Source organism: Bombina bombina, chromosome 2 (assembly GCF_027579735.1).
Source record: "Bombina bombina isolate aBomBom1 chromosome 2, aBomBom1.pri, whole genome shotgun sequence".
NCBI classification, from domain to species: Eukaryota; Metazoa; Chordata; class Amphibia; order Anura; family Bombinatoridae; genus Bombina; species Bombina bombina.
This window is the reverse complement of record NC_069500.1, coordinates 709,452,622-709,472,367: the sequence shown is the minus strand read 5'-3', so window position 1 is coordinate 709,472,367 and position 19,746 is coordinate 709,452,622. Positions and strand designations below refer to the sequence as shown.

General features: G+C 35.5%; 1 protein-coding gene across 1 annotated transcript in view; it reads left to right on the top strand.

Moving 5' to 3' along the window:
• Nucleotides 1–19,746, top strand: part of LOC128649438 (stimulated by retinoic acid gene 6 protein-like) — a 154,445-nt gene that overhangs the window by 47,797 nt on the left and 86,902 nt on the right. Inside the window, exons 3-6 of the mRNA XM_053702706.1 lie at nt 494–594; nt 5,874–6,004; nt 12,948–13,068; nt 17,660–17,705. Of these exons, the coding sequence (XP_053558681.1) occupies nt 494–594; nt 5,874–6,004; nt 12,948–13,068; nt 17,660–17,705 (399 nt within the window). The remainder of the gene's footprint in view (nt 1–493; nt 595–5,873; nt 6,005–12,947; nt 13,069–17,659; nt 17,706–19,746) is intronic.

The window sequence follows — 19,746 nt, the reverse complement described above, 5'->3', positions numbered from 1 at the left end:
TTAATTTGTATGTTCTGATTCATTAAAAGAAACATTTTGGATTTCATGTCAATTTAAGGTGACTGTAAACCTGAAAATATTTTTCAACTAATATAACATACAAACACATTTTAGAACAGTGCTATGACAAGTCTTTTGTAATAGAGCAGACTTCTCATTGGCTCATTGGAAAGAATAAATGGCAGTACAAAAACATAAAGAGTACCAAAATCAGAGGTAAAGGATGGATGGAAAAGGATAATTCAGCACAGTGACCCACATTTTTGAACATTTCGGCAAACTTCTCAGGCAGGAAACCTGTCTGCCCATGTTGAGAGCAGTGATGAAGCACTGGCTACTTGAATTTATGATTGCACAAGCAATGGCTTGTGAAATTCCACCTGTTCTTGAGTGACAAATTGAGCAGGGCATGTCAATTCTGTGGCAGCAGCGAAGTTAGCAAGCCTCTGTCTCACAACCACAGGTTCTCAAGATATATATATTTTTGTTTCAGATTCTTATTATTTTGTTGCTGTCCTTCCTCGAGAGACGTAAAAATAAAACAATGATTGATGACAAAATCCAACTGCTCAATGGACGTTTTGGAATTGTTATGTAAGTTATTTCATTTCTATATACATAAGTATCATAGAGTTGCTAAGAATCATAGAATATTCAGAGCAGGAACCTTCCCCTTCCTGTATTGATTTGTTTGTTTATTTATTAGGTTTTATCTCTTTTCTTGAAATATGGAACAATTTCATTTTAAACCACTACTTATGCACCCACTGCTACATAATTCAGTGGTCGTTTACAGATAAATAATAATAATTAAATAGATAGACTGATCAAGAAAGGTTTATAGATAGAAAGATAGATCAATAGAAAGGTAGATAGATGGATAGTTAGATTGATAGATGTAAACTTTGTAAATGGAAATAACATAAATCTCTGTTAATGTCTATGAAAATGATGTTGCTTGCGCTTGTACATTTATAGCTATTTTGCAATATATAATACTACTTGTCTAATTGTATATGTTATAAAAACAGATTGTGCCATTTGAATGCTAGTGAATGATTAATCAATGTATCACAAAAACCAGAAACTGTTCCAAGGGACCCCCCATTCTTTCCTGCAGTCTAAACCTAGAAAATGTCAGATGCGTTGAGTTTGCAAGGTCTATTTTAACTTTACAGAGAAATTAGTGAGGTAAATGATGAAAAGAGGGATCAGAAACCAAAACTAAAGGCTGCAAGCTTTGCACATCCAAATATTATTGTCTAGAATCTCCCCTGCAAAAAATATGTCTATCAGTGAGCAACTCTAGAGTATTTATTTTTATTATGATGGAGCTGTTTTTAATGATGCACTGAGCCGTTAACATATGCCTGGGCTACCAGAGGATACAGAGGTTTCTATGGTATCAGCTGTTTATTGAAGCATGAGATGGCAGAAAATTACCTCTAGCAAGTAAAGCCTTGAATGTGAAGAAGGAGCATTGGAAGGAGGTTGTGCTGAAGACACCAGGATATTTGATTGCCTGGTTCTAAGTATAAATTTATTCTTTAAGGGAAAAAAATGACATAACCTGTGTTATTGGTTTTGTTATTGTTGTTTTGTTTTGTTTTTGTCTTTTTGTAGGTCCCTTGACTGTATTGTATTAGATTCAATTATCTTAATTTCCAACCCCGTTTGTCCATTCTTGGTAATATGTTATGAGAAGGTTTCAGGAAGGACGGCAATGCCAGTTTCTTAGCCTGGGCACAAATAGTATGTTATAAAAAAATTTAAGGGACAGTGTAGTCCAAAATAAACTTTTATGATTCAGATAGGGCTTGTCATTTTAAACAACTTTCCAATTTACTTTTATCACCAAATTTGCTTTGTTCGCTTGGTATTCTTAGTTGAAAGCTAAACCTAGTAGGCTCATATGCTAATTTCTAAGACCTTGAAGGTCGCCTCATATAAATTCATTTTGATACGGCTACATTTAGAGTTTGGCGGTAGCCGTCAAAACCAGCGTTAGAGGCTCCTAACGCTGGTTTTGGGCTACCGCTGGTATTTAGAGTCAGTCAGGAAAGGGACTAACGCTCACTTTGCAGCCGCGACTTTTCCATACCGCAGATCCCCCTACGCCATTTGCGTATCCTATCTTTTCAATGGGATCTTTCTAACGCCGGTATTTAGAGTCGTGGCTGAAGTGAGCGTTAGAAATCTAACAACAAAACTCCAGCCGCAGAAAAAAGTCAGTAGTTAAGAGCTTTCTGGGCTAACGCCGGTTTATAAAGTTCTTAACTACTGTGCTCTAAAGTACACTAACACCCATAAACTACCTATGTACCCCTAAACCGAGGCCCCCCCACATCGCCGCCACTCTATTAAAATTTTTTAACCCCTAATCTGCCGACCGCACACGGCCGCAACCTACGTTATCCCTATTTGCCCCTAATACCGCCGACACCTACATAATATTTATTAACCCCTAATCTGCCGCCCCTGCTATCGCTGACACCTGCATATTTTTTTTAACCCCTAATCTGCCGCTCCATACACCGCTGCAACCTACATTATACCTATGTACCCCTAATCTGCTGCCCCTAACACAGCCGACCCCTATATTATATTTATTAACCCCTAATATGCCGCCCCCAATGTCGCCTCCACCTACCTATAATAATTAACCCCTAATCTGCCGACCGGACCACACCGCTACTATAATAAATGTATTAACCCCTAAAGCTAAGTCTAACCCTAACACTAACACCCCCCTAACTTAAATATAATTTAAATCTAACGAAATAAATTAACTCTTATTAAATAAATTATTCCTATTTAAAGCTAAATACTTACCTGTAAAATAAACCCTAATATAGCTACAATATAACTAATAATTATATTGTAGCTATTTTAGGATTAATTTTTATTTTACAGTCAACTTTGTATTTATTTTAACCAGGTACAATAGCTATTAAATAGTTAATAACTATTTAATAGCTAAAATAGTTAAAATAATTACAAAATTACCTGTAAAATAAATCCTAACCTAAGTTACAATTAAACCTAACACTACACTATCAATAAATTAATTAAATACAATACCTACAAATAACTACAATTAAATAAACTAACTAAAGTACAAAAAATAAAAAAGAACTAAGTTACAAAAAATAAAAAAATATTTACAAACATTAGAAAAATATTACAACAATTTTAAACTAATTACACCTACTCTAAGCCCCCTAATAAAATAACAAAGACCCCCAAAATAAAAAAATGCCCTACCCTATTCTAAATTAAAAAAGTTCAAAGCTCTTTTACCTTACCAGCCCTGAAAAGGGCCATTTGCGGGGCATGCCCCAAATAATTCAGCTCTTTTGCCTGTAAAAAAAAACATACAATACCCCCCCCAACATTACAACCCACCACCCACATACCCCTAATCTAACCCAAACCCCCCTTAAATAAACCTAACACTAAGCCCCTGAAGATCTTCCTACCTTATCTTCACCATGCCAGGTTCACCGATCCGTCCTCCGAAGTCTTGATCCAAGCCTCGGAAGTCTTCATCCAAGCCCAAGCGGGGGCTGGCGATCCATAATCCGGCAGAAGTCTTCTATCAATCGGCGGCTGAAGAGGTCCAGAAGAGGCTCCAAAGTCTTCATCCTATCCGGGAAGAAGAGGAGATCCGGACCGGCAACCATCTTGATCCAAGCGGCATCTTCTATCTTCATCCGATGACGAACGGCTCCATCTTGAAGACTTCCGTCGCGGATCCATCCTCTTGTTCCGACGTCCAACTGAAGAATGAAGGTTCCTTTAAGGGACGTCATCCAAGATGGCGTCCCTCGAATTCCGATTGGCTGATAGGATTCTATCAGCCAATCGGAATTAAGGTAGGAAAATTCTGATTGGCTGATGGAATCAGCCAATCAGATTCAAGTTCAATCCGATTGGCTGATTGGATCAGCCAATCAGATTGAGCTCGCATTCTATTGGCTGATCGGAACAGCCAATAGAATGAGAGCTCAATCTGATTGGCTGATCCAATCAGCCAATCGGATTGAACTTGAATCTGATTGGCTGATTCCATCAGCCAATCAGAATTTTCCTACCTTAATTCCGATTGGCTGATGGAATCCTATCAGTCAATCGGAATTCGAGGGACGCCATCTTGGATGACGTCCCTTAAAGCTATTGTACCTGGTTAAAATAAATACAAAGTTGCCTGTAAAATAAATATTAATCCTAAAATAACTACAATATAATTATTCGTTATATTGTAGCTATATTAGGGTTTATTTTACAGGTAAGTATTTAGCTTTAAATAGGAATAATTTATTTAATAAGAGTTAATTTATTTCGTTAGATTTAAATTATATTTAACTTAGGGGGGGTGTTAGTGTTAGGGTTAGACTTAGCTTTAGGGGTTAATAAATTTATTAGAGTAGCGGCGAGATCCGGTCGGCAGATTAGGGGTTAATAATTGAAGTTAGGTGTTGGCGATGTTAGGGAGGGCAGATTAGGGGTTAATACTATTTCTTATAGGGTTATTGAGGCGGGAGTGAGGCGGATTAGGGGTTAATAACTTTATTATAGTAGCGGTGAGGTGCGGTCGGCAGATTAGGGGTTAATTATTGTAGGTAGCTGGCGGCGACGTTGTGGGGGGCAGATTAGGGGTTAATAAATATAATATAGGGGTCGGCGGTGTTAGGGGCAGCAGATTAGGGGTACATAGGGATAACGTAGGTTGCGGCGGTGTACGGAGCAGCAGATTAGGGGTTAATAATAAAATGCAGGGGTCAGCGATAGCAGCGGCGGCAGATTAGGGGTTAATAAGTGTAAGCTTAGGGGTGTTTAGACTCGGGGTACATGTTAGAGTCTTAGGTGCAGACTTAGGAAGTGTTTCCCCATAGGAAACAATGGGGCTGCGTTAGGAGCTGAACGCTGCTTTTTTGCAGGTGTTAAGTTTTTTTTCAGCTCAAACGGCCCCATTGTTTCCTATGGGGAAATCGTGCACGAGCACGTTTTTGAAGCTGGCCACGTCCGTAAGCACCGCTAGTATTGAGAGTTGCAGTTGCGGTAAATATGCTATACGCTCCTTTTTTGGAGCCTAACGCAGCCCTTCTGTGAACTCTAAATACCAGCAGTATTTAAAAGGTGCGGGGGGAAAAAAAGCATGCGTAGCTAACGCACCCCTTTGGCCGCAGAACTCTAAATCTAGCCAATAGTTTTTTACCATTAGAGGGCATTAGTTCATGTGTGTCATATAGATAACATTGAGCTCACGCACGTGAAGTTACCTAAGAGCCAGCACTGATTGACTAAAATACAAGTCTGTCAAAAGAACTGAAATAAGGCAGTTTGCTGAAGCTTAGATACAAGGTAATCACAGAGGTAAAAAGTATATTAATATAACTGTGTTGGTTATGCAAAACTAGGGAATGGGGAATAAAGGGATTATCTATCTTTTAAAACAAAAAAAAATTCTGATGTAGACTGCCCCTTTAAGTAAGCACGTCTCAAGTATAGCCCATGCGTTGAGCCTTTTCCCCATGTACTGTCTCAGGAAGTTATTGGGTTTAAAAAACATACTGCAGCAATAATTTGTTCACCATCTCCTATGTATAGAAAGCATTTCTTTGTGCCAGAAATTTTACCAAGCCTTGTGTGGCATAGGTCAGAGCAAATGTAATGATTCAATATTGTTCAGTACCTGAATACTCTCATTAGAGTTACATAATCTAATCTTTAAGATAATTGGAAACATTTTCCTTTTCTTTACTTTACCTATATATTCCAATGCATTTATTTTAATTTACCCTGTATGTAGCTTAATCAAGAAAGCACAAACAAAATGATCACCCTTCTCCTGATCTGTCCAATGTTCTCAGCCCTTTAGATCTCATTGGAACCTTTAGCAACAGATGGACATTTGGCTTTGCATTTGGAGCAATCGCTAATAAAGTTATGTCCCTGTTTTTTGAGGAGTACTTGCCAGAAGGAGTTCCTCCCTGGGCGAGAGGTAAGAATATGTTACTGAAATAGTTTTTATTATGCCTCTCTCTGCTGACATTTCTACAACACAGCATACATATTTGGCTAAAACATATGCATATTTATGTTGTTTTTAGAAAATGTAAATGAGCTGCACTTGTATACCTGTAATAATTATAATGATACTATAAAGGCTCTTTTTCACTATTTAAAGGGACAGTCTACACCAGAATTTTTATTGTTTTAAAAGATAGATATTCCCTTTTTTACCCATTCCCCAGTTTTGCATAACTAACACAGTTATAATAATATACTTTTAACCTCTGTGATTATCTTGTATCTAAGCCTCTGCAGACTGCCCCTTTTTTCAGTTCTTTTGACAGACTTACAGTCTAGCCAATCAGTGCCTGCTCCCAGATAACTTCACGTGCACGAGCACAGTTATCTATATAAAATACGTGAACTAACACCCTCTAGTGGTGAAAAACTGTTAAACTGCATTCTGAAAAGAGGTGGCCTTCAAGGTCTAAGAAATTAGCATATGAACCTCCTAGGTTAAGCTTTCAACTAAGAATACCAAGAGAACAAAGCAAAATTGGTGATAAAAGTAAATTGGAAAATTGTTTAAAATTACATGCTCTATCTGAATCATGAAAGTTTATTTTGGCCTAGACTGTCCCTTTAACAAAACATATTAACCATGCCTTACCAATGTCACTCTTTGTGCAATACTTTGCAAATGTCTGCACAAGTCTTCAAACCACGTTTTAAGCATTATCTTATTGACCTTTTATTACCATTGGTCTGCACAAATATTTTTTTTGGCTTAAATTTGAGCTAATTTGCTTAACATGCACTTTCAGTTAACTCAAATTCAATTTAAATAGTTTTAAATGAACTCTTTTCCATAAATATTTCCATGAAGTTGAAGTGGTGCTCTTTTGTATTAATTGTTTCCAGTTAAAACCTGAGAGATTAAGTGAATTTATTCTTGTGAACATTATTTAACTGAAAAGTGTAATTTCCCTTAAAGGGACACGAAACCCAAATTTTTTCTTTCATGATTTAGTGAGAGCATGCAATTTTACACAACTTTCTAATTTACTTCTATTATCTAATTTGCTTCATTCTCTTGATATTCTTTGCTGAGTAGCATATCTAGATATGCTCAATAGCTGCTGATTGGTAGAAGCACATAGATGCCTTGTGTGATTGGCTCACCCATGTGCATTGCTATTTCTTCAACAAAGATTATCTAAAGAATGAAGCAAATTAGATAATAGAAGTAATTTGGAAAGTTATTTAAAATTGTATTCTCTACCTGAATCATGAGAGACATTTTTTGGGGTTTAGTGTCTCTTTAAATCATAGTCTGCCAGTTATATTGGAAAGAAATTCTGGAGACGGTCTTGTTTCTGCCGGAAAGTGCATCAAATTTATACCTATTAGCACTGAAAAAAGAGGGCACGGGGATTCTGTGAAATCAGATAACTTTTTATTGAAAACTTATGCTGAAACAAAGCAATGATTATTAGGCAATACTTAGGTCGAGTGGTTAATTGCTGGTTTATTTTTAAGATAGCACACACTAGAGATGTGCATTTGTTTTGTTATGAATGCAAATTTGTAGTGAAAAAAGGAAACTTGTGTTTTAAAGAAATAAATATCAGAATCAACGCACCAACGAAATTTAAAGAAAACTAAAAAATAATGATGAAATCCGCCAGTATTCATTAGTTTTCTTTAAACTACCTTTAAGGGGTTAAATACTAACCTTGTACGCTAGCTTGCTCCTCTTCTTCACAGAGCCCTGGTTGTGCTAATCATGCAAGGTTCATTATTACACATGTGATACCTATATAGGCCAAATCCACCTATCAACATACACCAAAAATTAACTATTCACTAAACATTTATGTGCTAAATCTCTATATATCACCACCTAGTGGACACATATAACATTAAACATCATATGTTATAAAAACTTTTTTTATTTATTAAAACGATTTACCATTACAGTATATACATGAGAGGCAGCATATGTTAATATGTTTCTTGATACAAATACATGTATCAAGGACTATAACTAATATAAATGAAAAACTTTTTAAACTAAATGTTAAGAAGAAGAAACAGGCATCCAAAGGGGATAATTAAAAGGAATTATCTAAGTTGAGAAACAGGAAGATACAGGGCCTTGCACTACTCATAAAAATACTGACAAGTCAAAGTCTCTATTGAGGCCTCTAGGATACATAGAATCCAATATATGTATCCACAGTGCTTCCCTTTGCTTAAGACACCTCTGTCTATCACCTCTTGCTCTTAAAGGGCCAACGTGGTCAATTATATGTCAGCATAGCTGGCTGATCTGATGACTATGTTACAGAAAATAACATGCAACTGAGGCCTGCTTGTCACCCTTCCTAATATTAGACTTGTGCTGATTAAGGTGTTCTCTTACCTTTCGTGTCATTTTGCCTAAATAAATTTTCACCCATGGGCATATGTAGATTCACAAGTATAAATGGATTGAATACTAATCTTTTGGTCATTCCATTGGTGCACAAAATAATTGTCTTTAATAACTGAATTACAGTTTGTACATCCTAAACACGGGAAACTACCAAAACTCTTCTCAGTGATATATCTAGTATTGTCACTGCGATTGGACCCTAAATCATTTTTAACGTCCTTAAGGTTCCTCACTCTTTTATAAAAGGGGTCCTGAAAGACTTGAATATTATTATTAATATCATTATTAAAAAAATTTAGAATATGCCAATACAGTACTTCTTAATAATATGTTATACCCTATCACTGTATAGACTGTATTCTGAAATCAACACTAATTTATAGGGTATCACGTATTATTAAGAAGTAGATATATCACTGAGAAGAGTTTTGGTAGTTTCCCGTGTTTAGAATGTACAAACTGTAATTCAGTAATTAAAGGCAATTATTTTGTGCACCCACAAAGGATTCGATCCTTTTATACTTGTGAATCTAAGTATGTCATTTATTTGATCAAATGCCCATGTGCGAACATTTATACAGGCGAAACTACACGTAAGGTAAGAGAACACCTCAATCAGCACAAGTCTAATATTAGGAAGGGTGACAAACAGGCCCCAGTTGCATGTCATTATCTGGACCATGGTCATCAAATCAACCAGCTATGCTGGCAAATAATTGACCATGTTGGCCCTTAAGATCAGGAGGTGATAGAGAGAGATGTGCCTTAACCAAAGGGAAGTATTGTGGATACCTAGATTGGATTCTATGTATCCTAGAGGCCTCAATAGAGACTTTGACTTGTCAGTAGTGCTAGCTGCTAGGCCTTCTATCTTCCTATTCCTTAACTTAGAAAATACCTTTTAATTATCCCATTTGGATGCTGGTTTCTTCTTCTTAACATTTAGTTTAAAAAGTTTTTCATTTATATATTAGTAATAGTCCTTGATACATATTTTTGTATCTAGAAACATATTAACATATGCTTCCTCTCATTTATATAATGGTAAATGGTTTTAAAAAATAAAAAAAAGTTTTTTTTTAACATATGATGTTTAATGTTATATGTGTCCATTAGGTGACGATATATAGAGTTTAGCACATATATGTTTAGTGAATAGTTCATTTTTGGTGTATGTTGATAGGTGGATTTGGCATATAAAGGTATCACAGGTGTACTAATGAACCTTGCATGATTAAGGGCGTGTGAGCCCGAAATGTCGCACATTTACTTGTCTGTATGCTTTAATAAAGTTTTGCATATACAGTGCTGTGGACTTGTATTCTTTGCCATATTGTCAAGGGGCTTAAGCCATGGCCCCAGTCCAGCGTGCACTACCCAGAGGGAGACTTCAGGTGCTGAGCTATGTTTGTTATATTCCATGGTTGTGCTAATAGGAGGTTTAGTGTGGCGGCTCCCAAGGTCTGCACTTAAGGAAAATGTCCTTTAGACCAGGCCCTGGGAGCCGCCGTGCTAAGTCTCCTATTAGCGCCGCTGGGGCTCTGTGAAAAGGAAGAGTGGGTTAGTGTGGCTCACCAGAGTGCTAAAGGTACATATTTAACCCATTAATGGTATTTATAGATATAAGTGGTGGTTTCTGCAGGGAAAATTTGTTATTTCAAATTAAAAAATAAATGTAAAGGTCTAATAAAAAATAAATCCATAAACATCAGCAGGTAAAATCGGATCACTCGGAACATATTAATATGGATAACATTTTTCCAGTTCAATGTTTCTTTAAACTTAATTTCAAAACAAACAATACCATCATTGCATAAGTAGTCATCAACAAAAATAATCAAATCCATTTAACACTCTATAATATAGAAACTCACTAATTTTCACAGTATTTTCCTTAAAGGCCAGTGATCTACATATCCTGTTAACATGACTTTGTACACTAAAGCTGAGTTTACATTGGTGGTGTTAATACTTTTCAGCTGGCCAATAGCCTTTAAAGTGACTGCTGATAAAGATAGCACCATCCGGCGGTTTACAAAGCTGTTAGATTTTTGCCAAATTTCAAAAGAAGAAGGTTGTTTTTATCGGCTCTTGTTGAAATGTAATTTGTACTTAGTTTTCCATGAGCCTAGTACCAACTTTTGTCATGATGTATGCCAGTTTTAGTGTTTACTTCGTCTTCTAAGCATAAAGGGCCAGATTGCCTTTGACAACTAGCATTACCAAATGTGAATGCTTTTTAAAATGTGTAAAATAGATATTCTATAAAATCATATGAATATTTAAAGGGACATTAAACCCAAAAATTGTATTTCATTATTCAGACAGAGAATACAATTTTAAACAACATTCCAATTTACTTCTATTATCTAATTTGCTTCATTCTTTAGATATCCTTAGTAAAAGAAATAGCAATGCACATGGATGAGCCAATCACATGAGGCATCTATGTGCAGCCACCAATCAGAAGCTACTGAGCCTATCTAGATATGCTTTTCAGGAAAGAATATCAAGATAACTAAGCAAATTAGATAATAGAAGTAAATTAGAAAGTTGTTTAAAATTGTATTCTCTATCTGAATCATGAAAGAAAAAATGTGGGTTTAATGTCCCTTTAAGAATTATGTTGGCTCTAATATTTTCTATATAAAAAGTACCTATAAATATAAAATAAATTAAAAATTTAAAATATTATATATTAAAGTGATATATTATGTATATTATTCAATAAATAGGATATTGATTACAACCACAAAAAAATATATTAACTAAACATAGGAATCTGGCATTGATGTAAAATTTAAAAATATTTTCAATATTTTTGCATGGCTCTTGCAGCTTAGTCGATTATAAATGAAGATGGTGTGTGCAAAACAAGTCTGTTATACCTTTTTTTCTAAAAACTGTCAAATTGCTGAAAATGAAAATAGGGGTTGGGTTACATATTAGAATTTTAAGTTGCATTAGCACAGCAGCAGCTTGTAGAAATCAGAGCAGTGCACACATATGAAACTACTAAGTAATAAAGAATCTTCTGCCAATAGTTTGCTTAAACATGAATACACATGAAAAGTACACATATGAGGCAGTAGTGAACGTAGTTACATCTCACAAGCATGGCAGTATATATGAGAGTATAAGGAAGTGAGTAAGGCAAGTATATCCTTCCTTTCCAGTACAATCGAGACTACAGGGGACAGACAATACAATATTAACAGCAATAGTATTACCTCCAATACATTCAGATTAGTCAGTAATGATTATTTTTAATATTACACCTAACTCTTAGGATTCATTTGTGGCTTGGTATCTACACCAGAAATGTAAGCTTGTCCCAAATGTGCATGGCTTTGATTTAAAATGTGGTACACAATGGCCCCAACTCTCGACATGTGGTCACGCAAAGTTTCAGGATTTCTGGAACTGGAAGAATATTTTTATATTAAAAATAATAAAATGGATGTGTATGCAGAAATGATGGCCACTTGGGAATCTTATATTAAGCGAGACAACCCATAACCTAGCTAATCCATCACTATAGTATTTAGATATAGCTTTGATCCCGACGGCTGGAGGCGTCATGAACTGAATTAGGCATTGGAGCAAGCCCTTATACTCTCTTTCCTCCTCTACTCTCCTCTCACAAACTCTTTTCCTTCTCTTTTTCTTCTTATCCTCATAGATACTTCATATTATATGTAAATAGACAAAAAAAAAGGGTATTCTTAATATATTCTATGTTTTTGGAAAAATTGTACTGCCTTTGTTGTTTCATAAAGGAGCTGCGTCTCCCAACTATATTGTAAATCATTCTTTGCTTTTTCAAATAAAGTTGGTATTTAAAAAAAAAAAAATTGGTACACAATGCAGTAGTGCAGCCAGTAAGGCCAGTCGAATACTTGGCTGCATTGGGAGAGGTATTAGTAGCGGAAATAGCAAGGTTCTTATGCCACTTTACAGATCATTAAGTAGGACAAATCTGGAATACTGTGTACAGTTCTGGTGACCATATCTCCAGAAGGATATATATAAACTAGAAACTGTCCAAAAGAGGGTTACTAAAATTGTACATGGTCTAAAATATAAACCATGTTGTCACCTTGGTTTTCTTCTCTCCTGTGACCAATCAGAGACAGCTATAAATAAGTATTTAGAGTGTGCAGCCAATTAATCTGTGGAGTATAGCAGTGCTTAGTCTAACAGGAACTGTAAAAGCTCACAATCTTTATAATTAAATTTCAGGGAAAGTGGACAAAATAAATAATGGAAGCATATTGGAAATTGTTTTATTTACACACAATTAAAAATGTTATATTATAATCTGAAAGTGTTGAATATCCCTTTATTAATATATTTATGATCCTTTGTTTATAATAGTACATTGAAAACTGCATTTTATAGACAGTGAAGAAAAATTAATAGAGAAATCTGTGGTAAAACTATCATATGTGTTTGCTATTCACAATATAAATTATTTGACTCATTTGTTTTCTAGCACTTGCCCTTTTAGTTGGAGCAATAGAAGTGGGGCTGTCATATTATCCTATTTTTGCTTGTCTCTCCACGGATAATAAACTGGTTGGATCTATTACTGGATTTTTGTACTCTCTAGTTTGGTAAGTGTCACTAATACCTTGATAAATTATTTAAGATATATTAGAAATATATGTATTTATTTGTTCTGCATATAAAACAAATCAGTTAATATCAGGGTATTTAGATGACATCTAGATTTAATAGCTTAGTTATTGTCTTCACAGATGTTTACTAAAACCCTTACATGTTTAATTACACAGCATTAATAATGAACAGCATTTATAATAAAGACTAAGGGTTATATTTATCAAAGTGTCAATCTCAGTGCATTCGATTCCCTTATTTCTAAAAAAAAATGTCAAAAACACATGCGTCAAGTACGGGGCGATGAGCATCGGACTGTTAACTAACAGTCATCAATGTCACGGTTATTCAGGTTTTTCCCAACTTTATTTATACTATTAAGCTAATCTTTTATTTTTCATCTGTTAATGTCCAAGAAATAGCTACATTTATACCTCAAAAAACAATATCTCATAAAAAGTTAGTTATATTTATTTGTTATATGATACTTTCACATAAATTAATGTGTATTTGTATTTCTAGAAGTCATGATATGCTTTTATCTCATGTTTTTTTTAAATAAATGATTATTAATGCTAGAATTTGTACATATATATTTGCACATACTTGTGTGTGTGTATATATATATATATATATATATATATATACAGCATATATATATATTTATATATGTGTGTGTGTGTGTGTGTGTTATGTCAGAAATCTTTTGCAAACATATTTACATGTCTCTAAGTTCCATTTTTTGCTCTAAAAATGTTGTCTGTCATATCTCTGTGTTTATTTATACCACTATATGTATATAGTGTAAATGTATTATTATTCTGAGCATGAATAATTGCGAATATTGCATGTAATCAGGGTATTATATGTATTTATTTGAAATGAATGGATATTTTTAGAGTAGGGCCAGTTTTCTCTCTGTACCTGTGTAACCCCTCCTGATTGCAATTTAGTTTAAAAAACCACCTCTTCCCAGGTGTTATAAAATGGGCTGATTGTCTAAATATTACACTGTGTGTCCTAATGTCAGTATCAATGTTTATCTTTAATACTAATTTCACATATACATACTTTCAAAGAATAATACACAATGTAACAAATGCACTTACAAGTTCTGATGAGTGATTAATGACACAAGTATCAAGCAATTTGATTAGTTAGTGATAGTTTCAAATGTATATTTGAATCAGATTGGCTGATGTCATAAATCATGTGATTATGCATATTACAATCAAAAGTGGTTGAAAAATTCACTAGTGTGTGGGTTGTTTAGGAGTTTGCGTCATAATTGGTGCAAAATGTATTGCGTCAAAATTGGTGCGAAGTGGAGAGTGGGACTTGTATTACATGGCTTAAACATGGTGCACATAAATTTTTCCAAAAAGAATAAAAAGGAAGTTAGCTATGTTATGTTGTGTATTTATTTCATTTTTATCTCTATATCTATTAGTGCAACAAGTTTGGGGCAAAACTTTGCAACAAATTTGTAGAAATAATATTGTCCCCTTGCTTTGTAATGTGAGACAAAGTTGTAGCATAATCCATAAGTAGTAATGTATTTTTCATTTTTATCCCTATATCTACTAGTGCACCAAATGTGGAGCAATAATATTGTTTGCTTTAGAAAGGGTATATAATTTTAATAAAGTTTCTAATTTACTTTTATTATGCCATATGCTTCATTCTCTTGCAGCATCGATACCTTGGCATTTTGATCCTTTATACCTAGGAGAGTGACCCTAGAATTTGAGTCCATTAATGGCAGCATAGTGAATAGTAATAATTGTGTTTGAAATATGCTTTCATAATTCAAGCAGGATAGGTTTTAATTACCCTCTATTTTGTTTGATCCCTAACCAGTAGAGAAATAAAAGTGCTATTGACGGCATATTTTTATCACAATTTTGGTAATGCAAAAGATAATTAATGGAGCAATAAATATAGCTAAATTCAATAGTAAGAGACCTGCTAGTGACACCGGTCTTGCCAATTTATAATGCTTATATTGTAAATCTGAGATTAAGATTGTGTATTTGTGGAAGAGTGGTATGTTTGTCTGCTAGGGGAGGGGGCAAAGAGGGGCACATGCTCTACCCAGAGTTTTGACCTTTATGTCCAAGCATAAGCACTCACTTGTGTCACTCACTTAAACGGATAGTCTAGTCAAAAATACATTTTCATGATTCAGATAGAGCATACAATTTTAAGCAACTTTCTAATTTACTCCTATTATCAATTCTTCTTCGTTCTCTTGGTATCTTATTTAAAAAAGCTGGAAAGTAAGCTTAGGAGCCAGACCATTTTTGTTTCAGAACCTGGGTAGCACTTGTTGATTGGATGGCTACATTTAGACAACAATTGACAAGCGCTACCCAGGTGCTGAACCAAAAATGGGCCGACTTCTAAGTTTACATTCCAGCTTTTTAAAATAAAGATACCAAGAGAATGAAGAAACATTGATAATAGCATAATTAGAAAGATGCTTAAAATTGCATGCTTTATCTGAATCATGAAAGTTTAATTTTGATTATACTATCCCGTTAATGCCAGTGAGTCACCATTTTTAAATGATGTGTAACATGTAACCCTCTCCAGTTGCACATGTTGACACTGATTATTTGTGACAAAACTACAACCATCCACAGGGACTTTGTGTAGCACAGCTCCCTCTATTGGTGGAACCACCCATAGGACCTTGTGTAACAGTGCCATATATTGGTTTTAAAGTTCCTGGACATTGTGTAACACAGCATCACTTATTGGTTGCAAGTTCATCAACAATATGTGTACAGGAGAAAAAAGACTAATTTGCATATATTTTCATTGCGTGACAATGCAAACAGATGGTTATTACTCTTATTGTTTATAACCTTAATCCCCCTTCCTTCAGTTATATTTTATTATTATGTTGTTGCCTATATGTTTTCTGTATATTTATGATTTATGTAGAGTGTGTCACCATAAGTAAAATGAGGTGTGGTTAGAGGCTAGGCCTGGGTTAAAGAAAGCATAGTCTGTAGTTCCTTTTGGAATGGTTGGTCTTGTCTCGTTCTTTCAAGAATTCCAGTGACTGAGGTTTAGGATCTGCTTTCTGGCTACATTTTTCCCTGTAGGGGAGACCTGTTTCAGAGTCTGTGGACCTGTAAACAAAGAGCTGGCCCTATGAGCCCTAAGTGGCTTATCAAAGACCGTGCAGGCAAAAGAAATAGGGCTGCAACTAACAATTATTTTAATAATCGATTAATTGGACGATTATTTTTTCGAATAATCGGATTAAAAAAAATTCTATATTTAAAATAAGATCCACATACTGAGTGTCATAAATATAAACTTCAGACTAAAAATTTACATTAAACAACTGTGTGTCCATTTTTTTAACCGGCAGCAGAACACACTTTTATAATAAAGCAACAACAAAAAACACAAACTGTTTCAAAAGAGGTAGACTATCACTGTTTATAACATTTTGTTATTTACTCTCTCAGAGGCTGGCTCTCTTTTTGCAAACTATTTTGCCTGCAGCAGAGAAGAGGCGCTCAGATGGTGCCTGAGATGCATAAGTAGGGTTTTGCCAATATCAACAAGGTGGGATATTTATCTTTGTTAGCTCCACCAATGCAAAGGGCTTCTTAACAAAGTAAGCCTGGACTTCATTCTAACATAAAAATATCTTAAATATCTTTATGCAATGGTAAATAACCAGCTATAAAGGTTAGGGAAAAAATATTTGGGGCCGATTAATTATTGTGTGGACGGAGATGATCCGATATTGCAGATCATGTCCGCCGCACATCGATAAATACCGACAGCATACGCTCTCGGTATTTATCATTGCACCAGCAGTTCTTGTGAACTGCTGGTGCAATAACGCCCCCCTGCAAATTCGCGGCCAATCGGCTGCTAGGGGGTGTTAATCAACCCGATCGTATTGGATCGGGTTGATTTCCAGCAAAGTCTGTCCTCAGAGCAGGCGGACAGGTTATGGAGCAGTGGTTGAATTATTGCACATAAATACAAAATTTAAAGACATCAGTGGTACTCTGAATAAAGAATTAGACCTTTCTGTGTTCTTGTGATCATAGTTTGTGGCTCTGTTTATGTCCTATGGGCATATGATCAGTTTTAAGTTTAGAATTTAAGTGTATTATTTAGGGTATGTGCAATATTTTATTTCCATTGATGTCTTTAAATTTTGTATATATGTGCAATAATTCAACCTGTACATTAGAGGGAGCAAGTAGGTGATATGTATATGATTGGTTGTTACCTTTGCTACAGGTGTATACATTTTGTAATTTCCTGTCACTGATCAGACACGATTAAGGATTGTTAATCCGAAACGTTGCTGTGTTTTGTTTGTTGGTGACCATAGTGACAATAAAGGTCCTTTTTAAGAAGTGCTGCTGTATTTCGTGTATCATATGTGATGATCTGGCCGTACCCTGGAACAGCGTGCACTCATACAGGAAGGTGCTGGACTCTTGTTGTATAATATACCATTAGATTATTATTAAGTAGCCTTTTTTGTTAATATAATGATGGATATGGGTGCATGCTTTGTGACTTAATATTTTTTATTATTTTTAGGTTTGTTGTGACAACAATATATATTGTGGGATGCCCTCACGGAGATGTAAGTTATTTATCTCTACATTTGTTGAAAACACTTTTTACTAATTCATAATAGTGTAGCAGAAATTAAACTTTAAAACATGTTCTCATGAATATAAGAGTACTATTTAAACAAGTAAAATATTTATTAGCCCCTCTTAAAGGGGAATAGATGAAAATAACCACTCCTTCTTTTACTGCAATAAACATAACCCCTTTATTCTTAGTTCTGTCTATCACAGGATGTACACAACTAATTTCTTTCTTAAATCTTTACTATGGACCAAGGGATTCCAGGTGAATAGGGTACCTATTTTAGTTGTGTTTTCATTTATCAGAGCCACTGAAAGTTGTCCTTATGTAGTAGAGAGTAATCTTTCTAACGTAACAGAAGTGCAGAATTGTATTGCATTTTCTTAAGTCAAGTCACATCTTTTCTGGACAGAGGTAGTTACAGGCCCTCTAAAGCCAACAGTGTGAAATTTGATAAATCTAACCTTGCCACTGGGAAGTGCATTCTAATTCCATGGTGGATATATAGTTATCCACCAGGAGTTCATTTTGTGCCAAAAAAAAAAAATGTTGTGCTATGAAAGCTTCAGCTTCTAGAGAATCAAACACAAGCATGGAAAATGAAAGCACAGTGCAGAAGTAGAAGGTATAAACTCACCAATGCAAGACATCATGATGGCAGCCATAATTTAATTTGTTTGTGGGGGGGGGGGACTTGATTATCTCTCAATATGTTTAGGTGACTAAGTTTCAGATCATTGAGACTAGGGGGCCGATTTATCAAGCTCTGTATGGAGCTTGATGCCCCTTGAAGGCTCGCCGGAAACAGAAGTTATGAAGCAGCGGTCTAAAGACCGCTGCTCCATAATTGTCCGCCTGCTCTGAGGCCGTGGACAGAAATCAACCCAATCGAATACGATCGGGTTGATTGACACCCCCTGCAGGGGGCGGCATTGCACCAGAAGTTCACAAGAACTGCTGGTGCAATGATTAATGCCAACAGCGTATGCTGTCGGCATTTATCGATGTGTGGCGGACATGATACGCTACACCGTATCATGTCCGCTCGCACATTAATAAATATACCCCTAGATGTAATTTCAAGAGTCACCTATTATAATTTCTGCTTTGTTAATCCGCAACACCAATCAGAGCCAGTATATAACACACTCAAATGCCATAGAGAAGGATCCTGTTTCCCAGTCCAGAGACTCATATAGAGTGAGCCAAGACAGCAAGAAATATAATACAAATTGAGTAATTTCGGTATTGTGACTTACATACCTTCCATTTTGTATATTTCCTTTTCATTCACTAAGGGTTTGTTTTCATTGAGTTGTTAAACATGAATCCGTAAGCTACCGAAGTTGTGAAAGCTACAAATAGTTTACCACTCCATTTTAGTACCAGGTTTCCATTGAAATATTGTGTGCAGTGCATGCAGTCGCTGTTTTTTCTTGTTGGTGTAAGTTAACGACGTGTTAATGCTTCCATCCAACGTTGGATTTCTCAAAATTCTCACCATAGCAAGTTATTTCCTATGGTAACCCAACCTTACACTACAAAATTTACGTTTAATGTCTGAGCTCCTTACCTGTGATTGCAGGTCACAGATACAAAAATACATTGAGTTCATGAAAAAATGAAAGGAAATGAAAAATGTTTTAATCTTGAAATTTTTTTTTTGGTTTTTATAACATTTTTAACCCCTTAGTGACCAGACCATTTTTCAATTTTTTTACCGTTAAGGACCAGCGCTATTTTTAAATTTCTGCAGTGTTTGTGGTATGCAGTACTAATCGCGTGCGCTCCCGTCCCCTTGTGCGCACTAAAGGAAACTAGATGCTTTCTCGCTGGAACTTCACCAGCGATGGGCCGCCCACCCACCTCCCTGCTATGGCTCTCTCTGCATCAGTGCCTAAAAAAGGGTTTTGCAGGATGCCTCAATATTAAGGCATCACTGCAATACCCTGAAAGTGGCTGGAAGCGATCACGATCGCTTCCATCGATTGAAACCCCAGAGGACGTGCCAGGCACGTCCTTGGTCGTTT